Raw genomic sequence first — 25,040 nt, 5'->3', positions numbered from 1 at the left:
CATATTGCCATTAACACACTGAATGCACTGCCCTCTACAGGTGACCCACACATTTTCACATGTCTGTATTCTGGACAGGCCCATCTAGAAAAAATATTTACCTGCTAACATTCTGTTGTTGACTTTGATGCACATTTGTGGTCAAAAGGGTACATACACAAACAATGTTTGTATTCGTATTTACCCTAATATACATGGTAATTGACATATTTGTAAATTGACATTTGATCATTCTTTTCGGGAAAAATGGTTTATTTAGAGGTTTTGTTAAAGTCCTGGGTTTTGTGCACAGTCAACAAATATTAAAATTCGGCTTGAAGTTCGTGCTTTAACAACAAACAGATGCTTACTGTTTTATCCATCGTCTTGGTTTTAAAAATGTTGTAAAGTTGGAAGACCAGATGCATTTGGGGCAGTGTGCATTTATTTTTATTGTTTTATTTTGTTAAAAGGCCTGCACAAGAACAGGACAACATATCACTAAATGAAAACCATACACAGTGAAACATAAAATAATAATAGAAATAATAATTAAAAAAATATTAGACACTGAAAGTGCTTTACAGTAAGCGCCCATTATTCTTTAAGTACACATTTACACTGTTGTACATTGGTGGTTGAAAGTTACATTGCAGCCACAGTTGCTCTGAGGTATACTGACGAAAACATGGCTACCAATTCACACCAAACATTTATTCTATGGATGTATTATCTGCAGCCGATAATTATGGGCCGATAATGGCAATTATGAAGTCACATTAATAATTCCGATAATGAAAAATCAACCAATATCAGGCGGTAATAATAAAGGCTTATCATCTTTGTGTTTGTCTTGGATTCTCTGTTGTGGTTTATGCTGCCACCTGACTTCTCAACCCCTCCCCTCCACTACAATATGGTTTTATAGCTGTGATTCATGATACCACGCGCGCAGTCTGTTGTGTAGAGAGAAAATCATCATGGCGCAGCAGTCACCAGTGTGAGCTTTCTTTACCGTGTCAGAAGAAGACATTTCACTCGCAGTTTGCAAAACGTGTTCTGCACAAATTCCACCGGGAGGGAAAAAAAAGTGATTTAACGCAACAAATTCGATGAGTCACTTTAAAAATTCACCATCGTGAAGATTTATGGAAGATGTTCGACACTGTCTGTGCTGCTAAGCCAATACCTAGTGTTAATAGCGGCGACCACAGTAAACGTAAAGCCACATGACTGATGGGAAAGTCTTTCATAAGAGGCAACAGTTTAAAAGAAAATAAAAACTTGACAACAGACGTAATAGTTGTTCATGTTTAACTTTATGGTTCATCTGGAGAACACATGTAAACATTAGTTGACATTTTATGATTTCTTTGTGGAAAAACTGCATTTTGATGTCGACAATTTAATGTTACCTTTCCAAAAGCACTTATTGCACCACTTTACTACTGTCAGGAAGAAAAACATTTTATTTTTTTATTTTTGACAATTAACAAGAGACGTGACTCCACTAATTAAGGTGTCGTTGCTAACTGCATTGCAACATCTTACTGTCTTAGTTCTACTTTCCTCATTTATGTACATGTACTGTATGTTGTGTTGGACATGTTGTTTTTTTGATTCTATGTAATATTCAGAATGTTTAAATAGTTTGTTGTCTACCAATGAAATAATTGAAAATTCTGACGTCTTTTAGCATTCTTTAGCAATTTATTCCCATTCATATTCTGCAATGGAGGTGAGGTGAGTGAAGTGTCTTGCCCAAAAATGTAATTCAACCAAAACATGTTCTGGAACTGCTCTACCACCTGAGCAAATGGTTCTGTTGGTGGTAGCAGTAAAATGCTTTGGGGTTGTTATTTGCCATGGAACCTCGATTTACCAACTCTACTGGTTCTTGAACAGGGTTCGAAAAACAAAAGTTTGCATACTGAAGCAAATTTCTCCATAAGAAAACGAAGTAAAAGTTAGTAATGGCACCTGGCCTTGACAAAAGTCCGTATTTTAGTGTTTGTACACTTTGAACACAATATAAAGTGTTATATACAGTACTGTATATTACACAAACATAACAAAGGGGTGATTAATCAACATTTTATTTAATAAAAAAGCCCAAACAACTAACTGAACTGTCCTCAGTTGTCACACACACACACACACACACACACACACACACACACACACACACACACACACACACACACACACACACACACACACACACACACACACACACACACACACACACACAATCACTAGTTCTGTGGTGCACCCGCAGTTTGAAATCACAAAAATCCTTAACTTCAACAGCCAGGTTGCCACACTGATTAAGAATGTGCCAGTTTATCTTCTTGGTGTGCAGCGGAAAAATAGGGGATGCAGCGGATTCGACAACGCTGTGGATACTTACTGAAAATTTTAAACCACACATCGTTTGTCCATTGCTTTCTTTGGAATCATACTGAGTTAGCAAAACTAGAATTTTTTTTTTAAAGTACTCAAATAAAACACTTGCACAACAGCTAAGCTAACGACAGCAATGATGTGCTGACTGACCGAGCACCGGAGATCGATCAGCCAACCCTCAACAGATGGATGAAACGTTCGTAAACACCAACGCATATTTCTAGTCGGTATGCAGTTCATAAGTTCAAATAATGAGGGGTTCGTAGACCAAGGTTCCACTGTACCAGTTATTTTGGCCCTAAATCCCAAAGTATAATTTTAATTTCAGAAAATCAATGTATTGACCTAAAGAGGGCTGTGCACCAGATATATCCCCACAATCCAACATATTTGGAGCACTTATACTGAATGTGTGCCTCTGCTATAAAAAAAAACAAAGCAATATCTGCTTGACTAAACACTTTTGCCTTGTGTTTAAATGACTGGGAAGGGAAAGGGAAGGTTTTCAGAAGGAAAAGGCAAACATGGTTGTTGTTTCTGGTTCATCTGATGATGTGTGAGAGGTTGTTACCTGCATTATCTTGTCTCCAGGCTTCAGAGCGGTTGCGGCGGGCCCGTCATGCTGTACCCTAGTAACAAAGATACCCTATAAGTCAAAATGATACAAGGTTAGGACAACACAGGGACACGATGGTTTAGAATCTTTGCCTTTCTCATTCTCATCTTAATCAACTCCTCCATAAAATAACATGTCTGCCAAAAAATGCAAGGGCATTCACTCTGATTGTAGAGGTGCATCCAAATATACAGCAATCGATGTATTGTAGGTGTTTAAGTATTTCAAGTTCTTACACTTTACTAGATAACATAACATAACTATTGTTTAACAGCACCAGTATGTATTTACTGATATACACAAGATAGGGGTAAGAACAATAGGTATGGAATGGGTACTGAGGAAAAGAGTACGGTAGTCAGGAGGGCAGAAGATTACAAAAAGATCCCTAAATGACCCAAGGCAGAGATTATAAAAACACCAACATCTTTTCACAGCGTGGCAAAAGATGTTTTTGCGGACAGCATGGGACAATGCGGCTGTATCAGCTCAACGTGTTTCAGCAGGTTGTTGAACACACGACTGAGAGATAGGCCACACAGAAGGGATGCCAGTTAATAAAGAACTATACCAATGACACCAACATACTGCGTACTGAGTGAAGAGTAAACACGTAGAGATACAGAGGGCAGGTTTAGGGAGGGAGGTGTTAGTTCTATTATAACACTGGCATTTATACAGTGAGCCTCATACATGTGTTTAAATGAGTTTGGATTTAGTTTTTTTTTCCTAAATATGTAATTTTAAAGAATATTGGTGAGACATTGAAGCACAAAATTGTAGTATGGAGCTCACTGTACGGTACAACTACAAGAGTGCATGTTAACAGGTGAAATTGTGAAGCGTTAGTCACACATATATGGTACAGAAGGCATATACTGCATAAAGCATGTACAAATCATTACTCTGTAACATTGACAACATAAAAAAAAAATGTATGAACACAATTATTTTGCAAAGTGACAGCAAATCAATCTATCAAGGCACCAAGGAACACTGGGAAAGAGAACATTTACATGGTTGTAAGTGAATCTTTTGAAGGGCTAAGAACACACTGAAAAAATTAATGTTAGCAATGTTACACATTTGGACCATGGATAGATGTTTATCGCCACTGATACATTTTAAATGTAATCGTGATCAGTCCATATTCATGCCTACCCTTCACACATTTGAATTGGTTTATTTAGTTTTTTTGAATAGGTATCTTTTAGTTGGCAGTAGGGTTGTACAGTATACCGGTATTAGTATAGTACCGCGATACTAATTAATCATATTCGTACTATGCCGCCTCTGAAAACTACCGGTCCGCCCAGCCGCAGTCGGCAGTGTTTTAGATACTTCTAAATCACTAATCCTCGCCTCCATGGTGACAAATAAAGTACGTTTCTTACAAGTATCATCCCTGCAGGACGAGGAATAGCTAAACATGTTTCACTACACACCGTAGGAGGATACAATAGGTAACCGCTAACAACAAGCTAGCAACAAATGCCGTGGGTGGATCTACACCTGACATCCACTGTAATGATACCAAGTACAGGAGCGTATCTAGTCGATACTGCTATGATTACGTCAATATTTTTTGGCATCACAACATCTTTAGTTTTTTTTTAAATGTATATTTTGTTTATAAGCTCTCCCTGGACACACGAGGACTTTGAATATGACCAATGTATGATCCTGTAACTACTTGGTATCAGATTGATACACACATTTGTGGTATCATCCAAAACCAATGTAAAGCATCCAAACAACAGAAGAATAAATGATAATTACATGTTAACAGAAGTGTAGATAGAACATGTTAAAAAAGAAAGTAAGCAGATATTAACAGTAAATGAACAAGTAGATTCATCATTAATTTTCTACCACTTGTCCTTAATACCAAAATAATAGAATGGAAAATGACACAATATGTTACTGCATATGTCAGCAGACTAAATTAGGAGCCTTTGTTTGTTTAATTACTACTAAAAGACAAGTTGTCTTGTATGTTCACTATTTTATTTAGGGACAAACTTGCAATAAGAAACATATGTTTAATGTACCGTAAGATTTTTTGTTAAAACAAAGCCAATAATGCAATTTTTGTTGTCCCTTTTATTTAGAAAAGTATCGAAAAGTACCGAAAAGTATCGAAATCATTTTGGTTCCGGTACCAAAATGTTGGTATCGGGACAACACTAGTTAGCAGTATAACAAAAGAAAACAAACAAACAACAAATATGTATATGTATGTATATTTCAAAATTATTATATGCTAAATTATTTCCAATATTTTCTATGAAATGAATATAAAATTAATGCTCAGGCAGAAAGAATTGTTTTTGTTTGTTTTAACTATGTTCCCTAAAATACACATTGAGGCTGTAAAGTTTGTTTTATCCGAATACTTGATTAATCGAACAAACAAATTGATAGCTTACTCGATTAGTAAAACAACCGTAAAAAGAATGCAAGTTATATTAAGCAGGATAATTGTTGTTTATTTTAACTATTTTCCCTAAAATATGCATAGAGGCTTGAAAGTGTGATTTATCTGATTCCTCGATTAATGGAAAAAAAACTCATCGGTAGCTTTATAATTACTAAAATAATCGATAAGTGCAGCTTTATTTTATATCAGGGTTTTTTTGGGGGGTGTGCACAAATTAAAGAAAAGGGAATGACGACATTAATGTTTGTGTCAAAAAAACTGCAATAAGACGTTTTCCTCCTCTTATTAGCAATCAAAGTGACTTTTATATATTTACCATGACTGTTTTAAGAACTCTCTACCCAAGGATGAACCGTTGCTCCATAATTCAACATCTCAGTAAACTGTCGCAGAATCTGTCAAAATTGGAGTCCACAAAGACTGAAGTGTTGAAGATGAAAAGCCCTCAGTGTCCCAGAACCAGACAGCCTTTCCTAAAATAGCTTTGGAGAGCTCAACAAGCAACTTCACTTTATGTGCCCGAATGTAGCAGCATGTGTCAGAGGTAGACAGACAAGCGCAAACTCAAAGTAGAAAGAATAAAATAACTTGGAATATGTTGAAATATTAAGTTAAAGTTAAAGTCCCAACGATTGTCACACACACTAGGTGTGGTGAAATTTGTCCTCTGCATTTGACCCATTCCCATGTTCACCCCCTGGGAGGTGAGGGGAGCAGTGAGCAGCAGCGTGCGCCGCGCTCGGGAATCATTTGGTGATTTAACCCCCAATTCCAACCCTTGATGCTGAGTGCCAAGCAGGGAGGCAATGTGTCCCATTTTTTGTAGTCTTTGGGGTTTGAACTCACGACCTCCCAGTCTCAGGGCGGACACCCTAACAACAAGGCCACTGAGCTGGTGGCTCTGTTACATATGACAGTATGTAACAGAGGTCCTCAAACCATGTATTCATGTCTGAATCGTGATTCTTATTTATTTCGATTCTAAATCAATTCATAGTTTTTAAGAATCAATTTTTAAATAGGCGTTACTTAGGCCACGCCTACGCTTACTCGGTTGCGCATACACATCATACATAAGCAGCCAATAGAGCTTTTGTAACCTTTAAACTGTTTCGAAAATGTTTTATTATAATTTATATTCTAAATAATATATTGCGAGGATCGGTTTGAATCGAGAAGTACACAGTCACAGTAATGTATTGATATCTAATGTCTTTAATAGCACTACCTTTCTTTTGTTTTCTTGTCACTAAGGCTGTAAAAATGAACGCTCCATTCCAATCAAGTCCATCTTGATTGTTAATCTGATGCATTTCCTTTTTAATGCCCCTGCATCGCAGAATGACTCAAAGTCCCGGAATATGCTCTGGCAACCCGTTTCGGGCAGTTTGTCCAAGTAGTGTTACCATCACCGCACTTGCACAACTTGGCAATCGATCCAGTAGAGAAGCAAAAAAGTCAATATGTAAAACGATAAACAGCACAATGGCTCTTTCAAAGTAACTTTGAGTAAGAAAAAACATTTACAAAACAGTCGGCCTACATTAAGTATTATGCACACTCTTGCAATTAAAAGTAGTTTTTAGGAAAATCATTCATTATTTTGTCAGAGGACAGTGATGCTATTGTCTTGCAGTAAAAGGCTAAGCTAGCTACCCAACATGTCAAGCTAACATTGCTAACTTACCATTTTTAACCATCCGTTATAACTTACCGTTTCATTGTCTCCTCTATTGCCATAATTAGTAGTCACCGAGCCAGCCATTAAAAGTATTTTTTGGGGAAAATCCATCATTTTGTGAAAATCTGTGGTTGAAGCAAGAGGGCTAATCTTTGCACACACTCAAAGCAACTTCTTCACAAAGCACATTGCCACAAGTCATAAAAGTAAAAAGTAAGGCATTTTTTACTTCATATGTGGCTGAAAGTTAGTTTAGTGCTGGTAACGCAAACAACCAACAGAGCATTTTCCTTCATTGGGTTTTTTATCGTCGACATGATGTTGAGGCACAGCCAGTTTTACATCAATTTAAATTGGCTGACTCACGTAAGAATGTTTGGGTAAATGGCTACCAAAGAGGGATATTCTGCTGATGTCACACTTGAACAAAACGTCACACTTGAACAAAATTCCAAACGGACTGTTTGGAGGAAGTAAAAAAAATCTCTGAAATGGCTCCACCGTTTGATTAAAAATTTTCGAGACTTGTGCAGATCGCAAGTACGCGTAAGCGAGTATCATCAGGTAAAACAAGTTGGTTTTGCATAATAGGGCGCCTTTAAGCCTTTCTGCACATGTGAAAATTAACAAGATTAATACAGAAATTAATAATGCATAGTATTTAATTGTGATTATTCGAAAATGAACCATGTGATTAATCTGACAAATTGTAATAATTTGACAGTCCTACTAACACAACATAAGTTAGTACAAATTGTAAACATGGCTTGTGAGTATTTCCTGTTTTGATGTATTCTATGAAAAAGTCACAAATGGTGTGTCCCATTCACCTCGAAAGTTATAAATCGTAAGTCACAACCGAGTTATGGCCGTCCCAGTTACGAGACCAGAAATCAAAATGGCCACATCCACAAAAGCTATTCTTGCGCTTTCCTTATCTGAATATAAACAACTCATGTAAAAAATATGCACTCCTTCGGTGGATGAAGAGGAAACAGAGGTGCTATTGCTAGCAATGTAGAAACAAGTCTAATTAATACTACAGTAACATTGCAATATATAAACGTCCAACAATACATTGTATATGGCTGATTTAGTGTGACAAAAATAGTCAGAAGTGCTAAGACTGGATATTACAGAAGCTTCTATTGCTGAAGCCATATTTGAAGCCAACTCGGGGGTGGTGAGGACTCTCCAACTTTAAGAGTAGGAACTCGGGGTGCGTTCCAGTTAAAATTTTCAACTAGGAACTCGAAATTCCGACTTCCCAGTACAATTGGAAGGTACCATTAGAGCAGTCAAAAGCTTATACTTGATGTTTCCAAACTGTTTTATGTAAGTAAACCAGTGTTTAAGGCGCAACTGCAACTAGAGACTTCAAGTTAGCAAAGTCAACAGCTACTCCCGGTGAATGGCAGGGTCGTACCATGTCGGAGGGTTTGAAGGGGTTCCCCTGGCCGCTGATGCCACCAGAGATACTAAAACCAAGACCGGGGTTCTTCTCTATTCTCACACATAACTGGAAAGAGAGCAAGCACATACACAAGTGAAATTAAGTTCATGTCATCTGTGAGATCTTCTATTAAGATTATTACTTTATTTTGCATTCATTCTGAATATAAAAATAAGATATGACTCTTAATCTCCCACTTTGCTGTCTTATAGATGCTAAATCTCCCTCTTTGCCCTCTTACAGTTGGAATTAAAAAACACATGGTAAAGTAAGGACGATGACTTGATGATGTTTGAAGAGCTAATATTTTATAGTTAATTTGTTACTTTGACAGTAAATTTCATTTTTGAAAAGTTTTCAATAACTAAGACAGACCAAATATTCTTCTAACCTAATTCCAATTGTATACTTGACCCACTGACCTTCAGAATTGACCTTTAAAAGAGAAGCAGATGAGGCTGCTTTAGACTGATGTACCTGTTCCTGGAAACCATCGGTGCTCTTCTGGCCTTTAGTCTGCAGAAGGCAGCGGGCGCTCTGAGGCCGTGGGTTGGTGTGAGTGGTCACAACAACCTGGTTGCTGTGGACCATTCCCTGGTTACTGTGGTACTGGGGGTTGTTGTGTGGGAGCTGTGGCTGGTGGGACGTGTGAGACATATGTGGGTTGTACTGAGGTTGGTTCCCGGATGACGACAAGGCCATGGGCAGGCCAGTACTTTGGTAGACCTGGCCAGTGGTGTTATGGGCTAGATGGGAAAAAGAAAGATTCTGATAGCATTAAACACATTTTAAAGAAGAACTGCACTATAATTTACAATTTCTGTGAGACAAGAACACACAAGTCTTTCCCTTTTTCTGTGCTAGAGGCAGCTAACAATGTAGGTAATGGGAATACGATCTATTACACCATTAAAACCCTCTAAAAAACCTCCAACAACATGTTTTCATCCATCCATTTTCTACCGCCTGTCTATATCTTCTGAAAATACATATGTAATGTAGTAACAGGCACATTCATGATAACATGAAATATTTTCAGTATTTTGGTCATTGGAATCAGTACCATCATATCACAGAGCGCATAGCAACAGACGCAAATTCAGTCAACAACAACATAGAGAGCATTTTCTGTGTTTGATACCTAGAGCTGCTAAATTCAGAATAATCCTTCCTCTTTCGAGAAAAAATGCTTCTTAGCAATGTTGTGATGGTTTTATGCTGCGTTTCATTTGTTGAGTGGATTTCCATATAGGTGATAAACTACTCAGCTTGGTGCCACAACCTTCCACTATTCAGACGAGATGCGGGATTTATAAACAGGCTTTAACTTTAACTAACTCAGAGGTAATACAGCAGTAGCAGAAGCACGTCTACCTACTTCTTTTTTATTTTTTGTCAGGTCGCAACCAACGTTATTTGCAGCTTATTACTCACTAGTGGTTGGAGGAGCAATAAAATGAAGGCCATGTGTAACGATGCTACATAAGTAGTTCCTTAGTGTTAGCTCTTACAATAACAATGTCGCTATACTGTAGCTTGGTTAATATGCAGGTCACAACAAGTAAATGAAGCGTTGTTGGCGGTTTTTGGATGTTTTTAGAGCGCTTTATAGGCAGAAAAGATTAGTCCTTATTACTGGAAATGTTAGCCGCCCTAAACTAGCAGTGTTTCACTATTTAGTATGCACACAAAAGGGAAAGTTGTTATTGTCTCGAACAGGGATTGTGGATGATGGGCAAAAATGCCTCGAAAAGTATAGTCTTCCTTTAACATTGCATGTGTAAATGTTTTAAATCACCGAAACAATGTAAGTCAAGCTTTTTTAGCATGTGGCACAATGAGTCTCCTGTCAAAGACCATTAAACAGCAACGACCTTCCCCACAATAAACATTCTAAATCTTATATTATTGTATGTTGTATTTTATGCAACCATTAATTTAAAAAAAACATTTTTAAGAAACAAAATACATCTGCTCTGTAAACTAATGCAAGGACCAAACTTCATAAAGAATATTTCTTTGTATTTTGGAGGAAGGTTTCACCACAAGAATCCACAATAGTACTGGCCACAAATTTAGTTTGTCAAATTAAATGTTAAAATGGCCAAAAACAATCAATCATATTTTTAGTATTACATGTTAAAAGTAAGGCTGTAAAATGATTAAAATACTTAATCGTAATTAATCACACTTTGTTCAAAGTTCACGAATGATCGCAGCTAATGTAATTTTCCTTCATTAACAAGCGTACCCAAGACAGATAATTTTCAATTTTATATAACCATGACTGGAAAATTAGTTTGCTTTAATTAAAAGGTTTTTTTTTAAACATTATGCTTTTTTAAACAGCTCAACACAAAAATGACATAAACATGCTTTTAAAGAGAATACAAAAATTACAGGCACTGCTTTGTTGTCTTGACAGGTTTCGTAGGACTATAGAATGTGTATTTCTGCTGTAGGAGCACTTGCATTAAGAGGGGATGAGCTACACTTTCATGTTTACATACCAGTTTCAAACATTAATGACACAAAATGTGTATTGTTACGATCATGATTTGATTTTTAAAGATGTTAGGTAATGTAAAATGCAATATTTCTACCTGAATAAATTCTTCTGATATTCTGTACATGACATGTTGTACAGGTTAATGGTATTCTTATCTCTGCATGACAATGTTTTAACCTTTTCTATTTATTAATTAAATGTAATATTCAGCCAGCTAAACATTTTGTAATTGTGGACTATTAATCAGAACAGGGTATAAAAAATATACTGTAATGGTGGGAATATTGTGTTGTGTACTGTAATTACTGGATGTGGGCTGCAGAGGGCAGTGGCAGGCTTGCCTGCAGTATTAGACCTAGTCTGGGCCCAAAGAAGGAGACTAGAATGTGTTCGAACATGTGTGTGTGTGTCACACTTCTGCCTATTTAGTTCAACAGTGCTATTTGTGAAGATAAACAAAAGGCAGACTTGTTCAAAGACAGGCTACCTCCTTCAAATCGCTGCCGCTATTACAATACACTTTATTTCATTCTGCCAGAAAACATTTATATAGGTAGAAATATCACAGAACAAAACATCTTTGACAAAGTATAATCGTAATGTAAAACAATTTTTAGACTTCCACTCTACTGTCTTTTTATATGCTGAGATTTTATTCCATCTTACTAAAGCAGTTCATGTAGCAATCTACATTTTATGTTATTAATGTACTCAACTGTAATGTAAACACGGACGTGGAGTTCCTCCTCTACAAGCAGCAAAGGTGCCAGCAGGATAAAATTGTATTGTCTGGTCTAGAGAAAGACAGACAATACAATTTCTGCAAGCTATTTTCGAGCTTGTGGCTCAACAGTAACTGGACACCATTACATATCCCTATGCTAAGGAACGGGCAGAGGGTCAAAAAGGAGTCAGGAAGCATGCGCGTTTATCGCTCGTTGAAGAAATGATGGCCATTAAAGGAACTTATCGTTAATGCGTTATCGCGTTAAGCCCTAGTTAAAAGTAATCACATGATATCTGGTTTGGACTCTAAACCGGTTTGTACAATTCCATGCAGTACATGAATGAGAGCATCTTCTCCATTCGCTCTTGCCACATCTAATATGGCGGTGATGGCGACATATGATGAGGCGCTTAATGCGCCGTCTACGTATATAAAGCGGTAGTCCGGTAGGCTATACCAGTGTAATTGTTTCTGTGACACAGCGCAGACCTCAAAAAACTTGAATTTGAAATTCGTTTAATCAGTGACTGGCAATTTTAACAAGTAACATAATTTTTACAAAGAAAAACAAACTTTTGGATAATATTGTATGAAAAAGAGTACAATAGAATGTACTACAACTTGATTGATTGACAACTACAGGAGTTTTATAAAGTAATGTAATAACAACGTTGAAGAGTATAAGTACAGTATTTCCTTCCAGTTGCTTCTCTGCCAAACACACAATCAGCAGCTTTTTCATATTTTCAGGGATACATATCTGCCATTTAGATATTATTATAACCCCGTTGGCTGGTGTTATTTACTCCTTCTGCTTGAGAACAATGCAGACTAGCAGTGCTATGCTTGAACTGCTTAACCAAGTCGGCGACACACTCGGTCACAATTTTTTTAGTAGATCAATAAATATTATCCGTTTCTTCTTCTAAGCACTGTCCTTCACACTTACTTTCTTTCGTTCCCAAAAATCAGTTGTGTCCATATCTCGCTCTAAGCTACTGCTAGCAAGTAAGACACCGAATGTTTTCTTTCAAGGTTTACTCATGCATTCGCTACGCCAACTAGTGGTATGGAGGCTTGTGGTGAGTAAGACTGGATGTTTTGGTTGCAACCTCCTAAAGCATTACAATTGGCAGAGAAACAGCTTGAATCCCAAAAAACTTGAAAGCTGGGGCACTCTATTCCAGAGGTACCAATATATATCAATGGTCTGGCAAAATAATGCACACAAAAACAGAGTACGGTAGCTTTAGGTTTTACTGTCTTATGCACTTAGTAGTAGAACATGAGTGATGTTTACCCAATATTCTGAGGTTTACATGCCTTTAATATGCATGACTTACTATGTGGTTCTTCAGTTGCGTTTACATTGAAAGCATTTTGAACCTAAATTAACCTTTGTTTGTTCTACAGTGGTTACGGAAAGTATTCAGACCCCTTCAAATTGTTTACCTTGTTTCATTGCAGCCATTCGCTAAAATCAAAAAAGTTCATTTTATTTCTCATTAATGTACACTCATCACCCTATCTTGACAGAAGAAAACAGAAATGTAGAATTTTTTGCAAATTTACTATAAATAAAACAACTCAAACATGACATGTACATAAGTATTGAAGCTATTTTCTCAATACTTTGTTGATGCATCTTTGGCAGCAATTACAGCCTTATGTCTTTTTGAATACGATTCCACAAACTTGGCACACCTATCTTTGGGCAGTTTTGTCCATTCCTCTTTGCAGCACCTCTAAAGCGCAGTCAGATTGGATGGGAGGCTTTGGTTTTCATCCAGGATGACTCTGTACATTGCTTCATTCATCTTTCCCTCTATCCTGACTAGTCTCCCAGTTCCTGCCGCTGACAAACATCCCCACAGCATGATGCTGCCACCACCATGTTTCATGTAGGGATGGTATTGGCCTGGTGATGAGCGGTGCCTGGTTTTCTCCAAATATGACACCTGGCACTTACGCCTAAGAGTTCAAGCTTTGTCTCATCAGGCCAGGGAATTTTGTTTCTCATTATCCGAGAGTCTTTCAGGTGCATTTTGGCAAATGTTTTACTAAGAAATGGCTTCCGCCTGGCCACTCTACTATACAGGCCTTATAGGTGGTTTGCTGCAGAGATGGTTGCCCTACTGAAAGTTGATCCTCTCTCAACAAGGGAATGCAGTAGCTCTGACAGAGTGATCGGGTTCTTGGTCACCTCCCTGACTAGACTAAGATGAATGCAGCAATGTACAGAGACATCCTGGACGAAAACTAACACTTCCCATCCAATCTGATGGAGCTTGAGAGGTGCTGCAAAAAGGAATGGGCAAAACTGGCCAAATATAGGTGGCAAAGCTTGTGGCATTGTATTAAAAAAGACTTAAGGCTGTAATTGCTGCCAAGGATGCATCAACAAAGTATTTAGCGAAGGGTCTGAGTACTTATGTACATGTCATTTTTTATCTTTTTTTAATAAATGTGCCCAAAATTTGACATTTCTGTTTTTTCTGTCAATATGGAGTACTGAGTTAATGACACATATTTTTATTTTTTTTATTTTACCAAATGGCTGCTATGAAACAAAGAGTGAAACATTTAAAGGGGTCTGAATACATTCTGTACCCACTGTACTACAAGTCATTTAGTGTTCATTCTGCAAAAAACAATAATGTTTAATGCCATTATTAGCTAGCAAATGTTTACAATCACACTTGCGCAGAGGAGCATCATCTGGACCAGTCCACGAAAATGTGTGTTTACATCGTGATGGCTTTCACAGCTTTTCTAATGCTGCTTGGTCTACACTGAAAAAAATCAAACTAGACCAAATTCCTGTTTCCATTTAATGTGTGTGGAACAATTTCCCTTGTGGATCGTTAACGTTTGTTTAAGTCTAAGTCTATGTCTAAATGACCGTTACCTTGAGACATGTTGCCTTGATACTGCCCTCCAGATGGAACGACCGATAATGGCATTCCTGGCTGGTATTGGCTCCCCTTGTTCATCATCCCGCCATCATAACCCTGTTGGCCAACCATGCGATGAGGGGTCGTGGCCGAGGAAGAGGATGAAGAAGTGACGATCATGGTATTGTGTGACTGATGCGAAGGGTTGTGGGAGTGACTGGCCTGTGGAAATATGATTGGTAGTTTGGTCAACATACTGTATGTGCTCACATGTTTTTATTCTCTCCCTTCCATGCAGCTTTTACCTTCTTCATGAGGTTGTCGGGTGGGACGTCCCTCCTGCCAAGTGAGTAAGGAACCCACTGATTGCTCCCTGACACACCCTCTTGGTCATTATCCAGCATGGCAGCTTGCTGAGAGGGGGTCTAGAAGACAGGATAAGGGACATAACGCTTGGTAAGATTAAAATCAAGACAAGCAAAGAAGTGCGTACACGCCTCACATTTCACCAACCATATAGTCTAAAGAGACAACAGTATAACAATTAAACTTGAATATTCTTTAGAGTAGTCCGTGTTTTGCTTGTACAGAAATCCCTTGCCACAAAGCCAGTATTTTCGCTGTCGTGTTGGCAACGGAAGTGAATACCAAGAAAATGTTGTCTTTCCCAACATGGTCTAGGCTGGGCAGGGGCTGTGTGAGCGCTGCCTGTGTTCTGTCAATGTCTGCTATACAACGCTACTGAGCATGCGCACATACACAATTTTTCAAATTTTTGCAGAGAAAAAATACTAATTGAAAGCAGTTGCCTCGTGGACAAGTAAGTAGTGATTTTAAATGATGTATCTTCTGACCAGCAAGCATGTAGACAATTACAGCATGAGGAAGTTCACATTGTATATTAACGGACAGTAAGCATGTAGACAAATACAACCAGAGGAAGTTCACATTGACGCAAACAATGGTATCGCTTACATTTTCATTGTAATCACCGTTTTACCCTACTGGTAGCTTTTTTCGAGGAATCTAAATGACTATCCAAGCTGTACACTGACTACACTAAGTCATTTCTTATTGTTCCATTACAATATACAAATAAATGGTTTCCAATGTGTAGGAGTGTACTTAATTTTTCTGAGTTATACTTACATACTGTACGTAACCGCATTCCCTTGATTTTGCCTGTGTATTACTGTAATCTAATCACTCTGGAGCCTCACTTGAGTGCAAGTGTGAATACCAACTATACCACCGCACCAATACAGCGGTTGTGATGTCACCAAATGCAATCATAACCAGGCGATAGTCAGCAAACCCAACAGAAAGAAATAACCAAAATATAACAGTTCACTGTAAGCCCAGAAGTGAAAATACAGTATTTTTTTAAGATAAGTGTTGCTCATTACACATCTTTGGCTATGTGTAAAATCTTCATATACAGTAATATACATCCCTTTCGTTACATCTCTGCTAGTAGAAGTCCACCATTACCAAACAAAGGCCTTAAAGCATGTACAGGAAAAAGCCAGTAAATTAGAATATTTTGAAAAACTTGATTTATTTCAGTAATTGCATTCAAAAGGTGTAACTTGTACATTATTTTTATTCATTGCACACAGACTGATGCATTCAAATGTTTATTTCATTTAATTTTGATGATTTGAAGTGGCAACAAATGAAAATCCAAAATTCCGTGTGTCACAAAATTAGAATATTGTTTAAGGCTAATACAAAAAAGGGATTTTTAGAAATGTTGGCCAACTGAAAAGTATGAAAATGAATATGAGCATGTACAATACTCAATACTTGGTTGGAGCTCCTTTTGCCTCAATTACTGCGTTAATGCGGCGTGGCATGGAGTCGATGAGTTTCTGGCACTGCTCAGGTGTTATGAGAGCCCAGGTTGCTCTGATAGTGGCCTTCAACTCTTCTGCGTTTTTGGGTCTGGCATTCTGCATCTTCCTTTTCACAATACCCCACAGATTTTCTATGGGGCTAAGGTCAGGGGAGTTGGCGGGCCAATTTAGAACAGAAATACCATGGTCCGTAAACCAGGCACGGGTAGATTTTGCGCTGTGTGCAGGCGCCAAGTCCTGTTGGAACTTGAAATCTCCATCTCCATAGAACAGGTCAGCAGCAGGAAGCATGAAGTGCTCTAAAACTTGCTGGTAGACGGCTGCGTTGACCCTGGATCTCAGGAAACAGAGTGGACCGACACCAGCAGATGACATGGCACCCCAAACCATCACTGATGGTGGAAACTTTACACTAGACTTCAGGCAACGTGGATCCTGTGCCTCTCCTGTCTTCCTCCAGACTCTGGGACCTCGATTTCCAAAGGAAATGCAAAATTTGCATGGTTGGGTGATGGTTTGGGGTGCCATGTCATCTGCTGGTGTCGGTCCACTCTGTTTCCTGAGATCCAGAGTCAACGCAGCCGTCTACCAGCAAGTTTTAGAGCACTTCATGCTTCCTGCTGCTGACCTGCTCTATGGAGATGGAGATTTCAAGTTCCAACAGGACTTGGCGCCTGCACACAGCGCAAAATCTACCCGTGCCTGGTTTACGGACCATGGTATTTCTGTTCTAAATTGGCCCGCCAACTCCCCTGACCTTAGCCCCATAGAAAATCTGTGGGGTATTGTGAAAAGGAAGATGCAGAATGCCAGACCCAAAAACGCAGAAGAGTTGAAGGCCACTATCAGAGCAACCTGGGCTCTCATAACACCTGAGCAGTGCCAGAAACTCATCGACTCCATGCAGAGCCGGCCCAAGGCATAAGCGTACTAAGCGCTTGCTTAGGGCCCCGCGGCCACCAGGGGGCCCCCAAAAGCAGTTAACAAAAAATTCTTATTTTTTATTTTTTGCATGTACGAGTCTGACTGATGATTTCTAAATGATCAAAGATATATTATTGTACAAAAACACAATTTTAGGTCAACAGAGTGCTGCTGCTGATCTAGGCCTAGTGATTCTTCCTGCCTCTCTTTAAATGTAAAGCTGCCTCTGCTGCACCTGTGACGTTTGCCGCCTGCCGTGCGTGCAATGCCAGTGCGCACTGGGCATCAAAAGCGCAGATAGAGGCAAAACAATGTCACCAAAAAGGACATATCCTTCAGGTGCAGAAAAAAGGAAGAAGAAGAAAGTGGAAGAGGAGAAAAAAATGCCATGATAAAGGTATGTTTGCATGACTTGGTAATAAAAAGTTTATCAAAGAGATTTGTAGCTGTAATTAGCTTTAGCTAGGTGACGTTAGTTAGCTAGCGCGGTGCTAGCAATATGTTTTTAGCATCAGGTTACTAGTGAGATATGTTGTTTGCACAAATTGTTTGCAGCAGAGCACGGTAATTTATGTGAGTAAAATAAACATTATTTTTTACATCAACTCATAAGTTATGTGAAACTTCCCCAGGAGCATTGTTAAAATACTTTGGAGGCACAGAATCAGCCCAGAGCCAGTCCACATCCTCAGGCTCAACTGTGAGTGATGAATCAGGTGAGGAAAAGACTGTCACCATACAGTATACATTTAATCTCTTCTATAAACATTACACCTGCAGGGAAATTAATATAGTCAAAGTATCTCATTAATATGTGTGCCTATATATATATGTATGTATGTATGTATGTATTTCATCATAGGTCCATCTCCATCCTCTACAGTGCTCTCTCACACACCTCCATCCTCTGTGCCCACTGTCCCCTCCATGTCTGAAACCACAGCTGATTTATCTAGTAAGTTAACTGCAAAACACCCTTTATAATTGCTCATTGTACTGCAGAACATTCTGAGATTAATAATTATGTCCAACAGTGCAATTTAATAACCTTATAGGTCCTTCTTTTTTAGTCATTGTCTTTCTTTGGTCACTTCCACCACAACGTCCCCTTCACACCATGGACCATCATCAGCTCCGCCAGTTGACCCAGCTGAGTGGCCTTCTTTCCTCTCAGATTCAGACAGGACTGAGCAGGTGATCAGAGGACCACTGTCTATTAAGGAGAACTTTACATTCCCCAAACGGCATGATGGCCGAAGTTTTCATTATCATTATACCTACAGACAGCTAGTCAATGGGGAAAAAGTCAAGCGTAGCTGGCTGACTTATTCAAGAAGTAAAGATGCAGTCTATTGCTTTTGCTGCAAATTATTTTCCAAAAAGTCCTTAAAACTGGCAGCTGAGGGACAGCGGGATTGGGTCAACATAGGTGCACTGCTGAAACAGCATGAAAACAGTGAAGATCATTGTAGCAACATGGTGAAATGGAAGGAATTTGCCTTGCGTCTTTCAAAGGGGAAAACTATTGATGAATTTAACTTCAGTAGACTGCACTCTCTTTGTACAAAGTAAACATGAAATATGTACAATTAACTAAAAATATAAACTAGTAATTAAAGACTAATATGTACAAGACTGATGAGACAAGATGACACTTTTATTGTAAATACAAAGCTTTATCACTTGGACTGTTCAACCCCAGGCCACTCTTGTAGCTGAATGTTTTCTACATTTTAAGATTAGGAACCATATGTGGCACTCTGGACATCATTCGTTCATTCATTGGTATTATTTATGTTCTTAACTGGGCCACCCCCATATCTTTATAAATGACATGTCATTTGTAAAGACATGCCAGGCTGACAATAGGATGATGTAAACAACACTGCCAGAGCCGCAATGAGTTTATAGTAGGTGTGTGAATGATCAACAATCAATATTATTGGCAGAAATAGAGGGCCCCAAAATCAAATTTTGCTTAGGGCCCCATGGAGGCTTGGGCCGGCACTGACTCCATGCCACGCCGCATTAACGCAGTAATTGAGGCAAAAGGAGCTCCAACCAAGTATTGAGTATTGTACATGCTCATATTTTTCATTTTCATACTTTTCAGTTGGCCAACATTTCTAAAAATCCCTTTTTTGTATTAACCTTAAGTAATATTCTAATTTTGTGACACACGGAATTTTGGATTTTCATTTGTTGCCACTTCAAATCATCAAAATTAAATGAAATAAACATTTGAATGCATCAGTCTGTGTGCAATGAATAAATATAATGTACAAGTTACACCTTTTGAATGCAATTACTGAAATAAATCAAGTTTTTCAAAATATTCTAATTTACTGGCTTTTACCTGTATAATGTTTTATGTCATGTGTGAGCTTTGTCACGCAACGTAGACGTAACATACATGGCTAGGGATGTAACGGTCAACATTTTTAGCCACCGATTCCGATCTGATTTTTTGGCCTCAGATCCGATCCGTTTTCAAGTTCCAATGCGATACTTTGACTATAGATTATAGAGCGGAAAGTTTTTTTTATCGCAAGTAACCTAAAGTAAACACAATAACATATTTTTATAAAGCTTATCTTATTAAATTTAGAATATCCTATTATTGTTGTAAATCCGATGATGTAATAAATGTGTAGTTTTTGAATGCTACATACAATTTTTTTTTAACAAAATAATGTGGCTAGAGCACAATACCTAAACAAAAGCAGAAACTACTATTGGCTTCTATTTAAATCATGTGGGTTATGCCCTAAAGCCTTGCTGTACCCAGATACTTATTCCCTGTGTTTGTAAACCCTAACAAAAACACCAAAACATTATTTTGTAATAATAAGAACAAGATTTTTTTTTAATGTAATTATTTTAGTATCGTTTATACTGTATTCTGATACTATATTTGGTATCGATAGTATTGACATCCAGATCGATCACCCCTACTTTACATTGAAGCTTTAGCGTTTAGCTTCTTGTGTCGTCCTGTGTGTGTGTGCGTGTGTAACATGCTTAATCCTTCCTTTTCCTTTAGTCCATCCATCCATCCATTTTCTACCGCTTATTCCCTTTGGGGTCGCGGGGGGCGCTGGAGCCTATCTCAGCTACAATCGGGCGGAAGGCGGGGTACACCCTGGACAAGTCGCCACCTCATCCCAGGGCCTTTTCCTTTAGTACTCCAGTGATAATGATATACGGAAGAAACTCAGTTTAGTTTACGCCATGGTGGTGAGGATTAGCATCTTAGAAGTGGCTTCAAACTGTGGATAGATGACAAGCTATTGCAGCTTGCTTGCAAATTCGAGCTGTTCTGGAAAGACAAGCACCCCACTGGAATTCACGCAAATCCTGCATGTGTGTAACAAGAAATCCAGAAATGTAATTGTGTCTATGAGCGTCCATCCCTTTTGAAGAAATCTTTCACGCGAGTACAGTTGCGCCTCGATTGGGATATCGAGCTTTGACGCCGTATCGAGGCGCAAATGTATGCATATGTACAGTATGCTTACAGTGACTGAGCATCATTTAGTCCGCTGACAAAAAATGAACGTGAACGCTAACCTAATTGCACTATAGTGTGTACTAAATATATTTTTAAAGTTTTTTGTCTGGACAAGTTGATCGCACCCTAGAAGTATTTGTCATCAGTACAGTATACCCCACAGTCAAATTTTAACCAGTTATTACAATTGTCCCGATTGTGTTTGTTTAATAATCCTCAGCTACTTAATACTTAATACTGACTGACTAGTCACTATTATATGATTTTGCAATGAGAGTGTAAAGGTACGTCACGCTCAAAGTTAGAAATAAAGATCCACAAAAATGGTTGACATTGACATAGAAAACCAATGCCTGTGACTATTGTGGGTTTGTAAGTTTACATAATGCTAAGATGTGCACGAGATAACTTAGTTGTTGCCACCATAAACATTGACCTAAAGCACGGATGTCAAAGTCAAGGCCCGCAGGCTAGATCCGGCCCGCAAATTAATTTAATCTATGGCCCCCGGGATGATAATTTATTAGTATTAGAACCGGCCCCCAGGCCACAGCCGCCTGCTGCTGTTTTGCATGCACCAATACTCCATCAGTCATAAAAATGGGGTCCCACAGTAAATTTTGGGGGTCCCACTTTTTTGTAAGCGTTTTGAAAACAAATGATAAATGTATGCAATACCCTGTTATATCTCACATTCTATATTGTGTTTTGGAAAAAGGTTGTCATAAACATTACTTGATTCATTCAAAAAAATAATACAAAAGAAAACACATTTTTATGCATATGTAAATTTATATTATATTATATTAGTTATAAACATTCATTCACTTTCTTCTTTCCTTCATGGAGCTAAACTTTACCGCTACCAGTATTTAAAAAAATATTTTTATTGTAATATTTTCAGAATGTGTTTGTTCTATTTTTGGCCAAAGTAAGACAAAGATAACGATCTAAAGTTGTCTTTATTTTTTTTGTTTTAATGGCATGATTTTAGTAGTCCGGCCCGCGTGTGCACAGATTTTCCTCCTTGAGGCCCCTGAGCTAAAATGAGTTTGACACCCCTGACCTAAAGGCTAGCTGAAATTAATGTGATTTTGATTTGGCTGACCATTATCTAACTTCAGTCATTAACAGTGCAACAGGTTTTTATGATCTATACGCATTCATACAGTAAAGTACCAAGGGCTTACTCTTTTGATTGATATACTCACAGCAATAGCAGATGGAGGAGGTGGTAGTGGCAGCCAGCGGCCAGCAGGGGGCTCATGCTTAGTGTTATTGTAAACGTTAAAGTTCAAAGTGCCGCTGCGCCCCTGGCCGTGACCCCCGCCCTGACAGAGCATGCCCAGCGTGAGAGTATTGTGCTTTAGGACACCACTCTGATTGGAGAAGACAACATCACGTAACATGGGTGAATGGAGAGATTGGGGGGAGCAGGTTGGAGCATGGTGAGGACACACTGAGCTTTACAAACAACAACACTGATAAGAAACACAGAGATAGTGCAATTGCTGAAAGCACAGAAAAATGTTAGCTCGGGTTCAGTGATACAAACAGTGAATATTGTGTCATACAAGCAACGATTGGTGGATAATGTAATGTGCCGCTTAAGGTAAATGTTGTTTTCTTGCAATACTGAAGTCAGGATTATCTCATCAAGTCATCTCCCTTGTACTGCATGTACTCAAAATTATGATAAATTAGTTGGATAGAACAATAAACTCTGACTGAAACTTTGAGTTGTCTACTTTTTTTTTTTTTTTACAATTTTAGGCATACAAACAAACTAAGAACAGGTAGTCCACAGAAAAAAAAGAAGATTTGGGGCATAAATAGAAAAGGTGCAACTAATTATTGGAGCAACTTCCTAAAAATCAAGGGAAACTTACTGATGAACACGAATTACATTATTCATATATCATCAAGAAGTTGGACATTACTTATATAATCACTTCAATAGTTTGTGTTGGCTCACTATTTGGAATGGTCAAGTAACTGTCACACATCTTCCACTCTGTTATATCTCTAATCCTACTGACAAGCACTTTTTCACACTAGCAAAAGGGAGCCTTCTTGTCAAAATGATCATTAACAAAGTAATTGTATTTTAAGTAGATCCCCGCTATTTGCAGGCATTACCTTACAAAATCTTTAGCAAGCTGTGAAACAACACTTATAATAGAAGTGCCCATTAAAAATCCCTAAAAATGCCTATTTTTGATACCCCAGGGGTCTCAAACCACAGCCCTGAGGCCCAAATTTTGTGACACTCTGCCTAATTTCCAACCCAGGCACCCTGGGTAACTAAAAGTCAAATATATTATGTAAATCTTGAATCCTACTTGAAAAAATAGCAATTTCCTTGAAGCAAGCTGAAGTGCTTCCTGGGTACCTCAACAGTGTCAATATATATATTTTTTTACATTAAATTTTACGGGTTACTACAGATGCTGGTAAAAATAGTTAATACATTTAGTCACATGGTTGAAACATGATACTGAAGTGAATACTTGTATGGCCTATAGCAGGGGTGTCCAAAGTGTGGGTGTCCATTTGTCCATCCAACAAGCTCAGTGATGAGCTGAAGACATGTACTTCTTTGTTAAGGTTTAAGAAAACATTGAAAGGTGAAATAATTGAAAATTATAAAATATAGTAACAATTACTTTCATCCCATTGATTTTTGAGGTTTTTTTTTAACGTTGATGTTCCAGGTAATCTTATTTTCAGTGAATGTATAGGATAGGCAAATATAAGCTTTGGCTTCAGCTTATTCTTTTTTGGGTCATGCATTTTCTTTTCTTTTATTTTCCTTTTGTGTGTAAATGTGTATGATTGTTAAATATGTATAGTCTGTAGTCTCAAACTGGTCACACAAAATGGTTAATTGTTGATGGTTGATTATATGACCGAAATAAACTTATTGCATTCATTTGCGGCCCGCAGTTCAAGTTTTTTTGGCCGCGGCATATTGTCGAAATAAAATCAGACAAAAAAACAACAGTAAAAATGTAAGCATAATATGCAAATATGGTAGCTAATTTTAATACAAAGCAGACACATTGTTTTATTTGCACATTTATGTCTGTTTTAGATTCTTTTTTTCCTTTTTTTTTACAAAATAAAATATCAAAACGGCCCCCGCATACTTTGACTCGTCAGTGTGCGGTCCTTTGTGGAAAACGTTTGGACACCCCTGGCCTATAGCCTCAATCATACAGTGGTCCCCAGGTAAATTGAGTTTTAGCCCCCTGCTCTAAACCCTTAATCTTAAGAAACAATTATAGGCATACAATATATAGTACTGTATTTAAAAAGGACCAATGATGATTTTTCCTCCATTCCTCTTTTTTGACTTATAAATGTTGTTACAATGTTGGACACTAGCGGTAAACAATGCCAAGCCTTAAAATAAAATTGAATGCATTTGGGCATGAGCTTGCACACAGTTTTGGATGCGTATGTTTGCAGGTTTTTGCATTTTTTTTTTTTTTTCTTTTTTTTTTACAGTGGGCCATTTGTGACGTCAAAGATCGACGACAGTATTTATGTGGTCATTATTGGACATGCTGTGTCGGCAAGCCTCCTCCTCCTTTGCTGAGCGAGACTGCTGCCGCTGGAGCTTCCATATATTACTGCTGGTTTCATTTACAAAGATTATTATTATGGCTGATTACAAAAATAAATACACAGAAAATATACTAAAAACTGATGAAAAATACATTTACATACAATTACGCATTGCTAAAATAAATAGATTACAACTAAAATAATAAATAAATGATAATAATAATAACTTAAATGTAAATAAAATAAACTGTTGATACATTTTATTTGCATATGAAAATACAGCTTCACCACTTTAGTCATAATTTTTGCGCTTAAGAAGTGTTGTCTGTCTATCTGTGTTGGCCCTGCGATGAGGTGGCAACTTGCCCAGGGTGTACACCGCCTTCCGCCCGAAAGCAGCTGAGATAGGCTCCAGCACCCCCCGCGACCCTGAAAGGGACAAGCGGTAGAAAATGGATGGAAGAAGCTTCTCTA

General features: G+C 38.1%; 1 protein-coding gene and 1 long non-coding RNA gene across 14 annotated transcripts in view; one reads left to right on the top strand and one right to left on the bottom strand.

Annotated features, from left to right (window-relative positions):
• Positions 1-15,225, top strand: part of LOC133616420 (uncharacterized) — a 36,770-nt gene extending 21,545 nt beyond the window's left edge. The window contains exons 3-4 of the long non-coding RNA XR_009816865.2: positions 14,753-14,886; positions 15,004-15,225. This is a non-coding gene — a long non-coding RNA (uncharacterized lncRNA). The remainder of the gene's footprint in view (positions 1-14,752; positions 14,887-15,003) is intronic.
• Positions 1-25,040, bottom strand: part of lrrc7 (leucine rich repeat containing 7) — a 355,766-nt gene that overhangs the window by 6,138 nt on the left and 324,588 nt on the right. For 7 of the 13 annotated variants that reach the window (XM_061975629.2, XM_061975630.2, XM_061975631.2 and 4 more), the window contains 6 exons: positions 22,208-22,375; positions 15,011-15,130; positions 14,720-14,927; positions 9,053-9,321; positions 8,549-8,641; positions 2,957-3,031 (listed from right to left, as the gene is read on the bottom strand). In XM_061975629.2, coding sequence (XP_061831613.2) covers positions 2,957-3,031; positions 8,549-8,641; positions 9,053-9,321; positions 14,720-14,927; positions 15,011-15,130; positions 22,208-22,375 — 933 coding nt within the window. The other 6 variants (XM_061975634.2, XM_061975635.2, XM_061975633.2 and 3 more) reach the window with 3 other exon arrangements.

Source organism: Nerophis lumbriciformis, linkage group LG14, assembly GCF_033978685.3.
Source record: "Nerophis lumbriciformis linkage group LG14, RoL_Nlum_v2.1, whole genome shotgun sequence".
Classification (NCBI taxonomy): Eukaryota; Metazoa; Chordata; class Actinopteri; order Syngnathiformes; family Syngnathidae; genus Nerophis; species Nerophis lumbriciformis.
The sequence above is the reverse complement of the archived record's forward strand: the minus strand, read 5'-3'. Positions and strand labels throughout refer to the sequence as shown.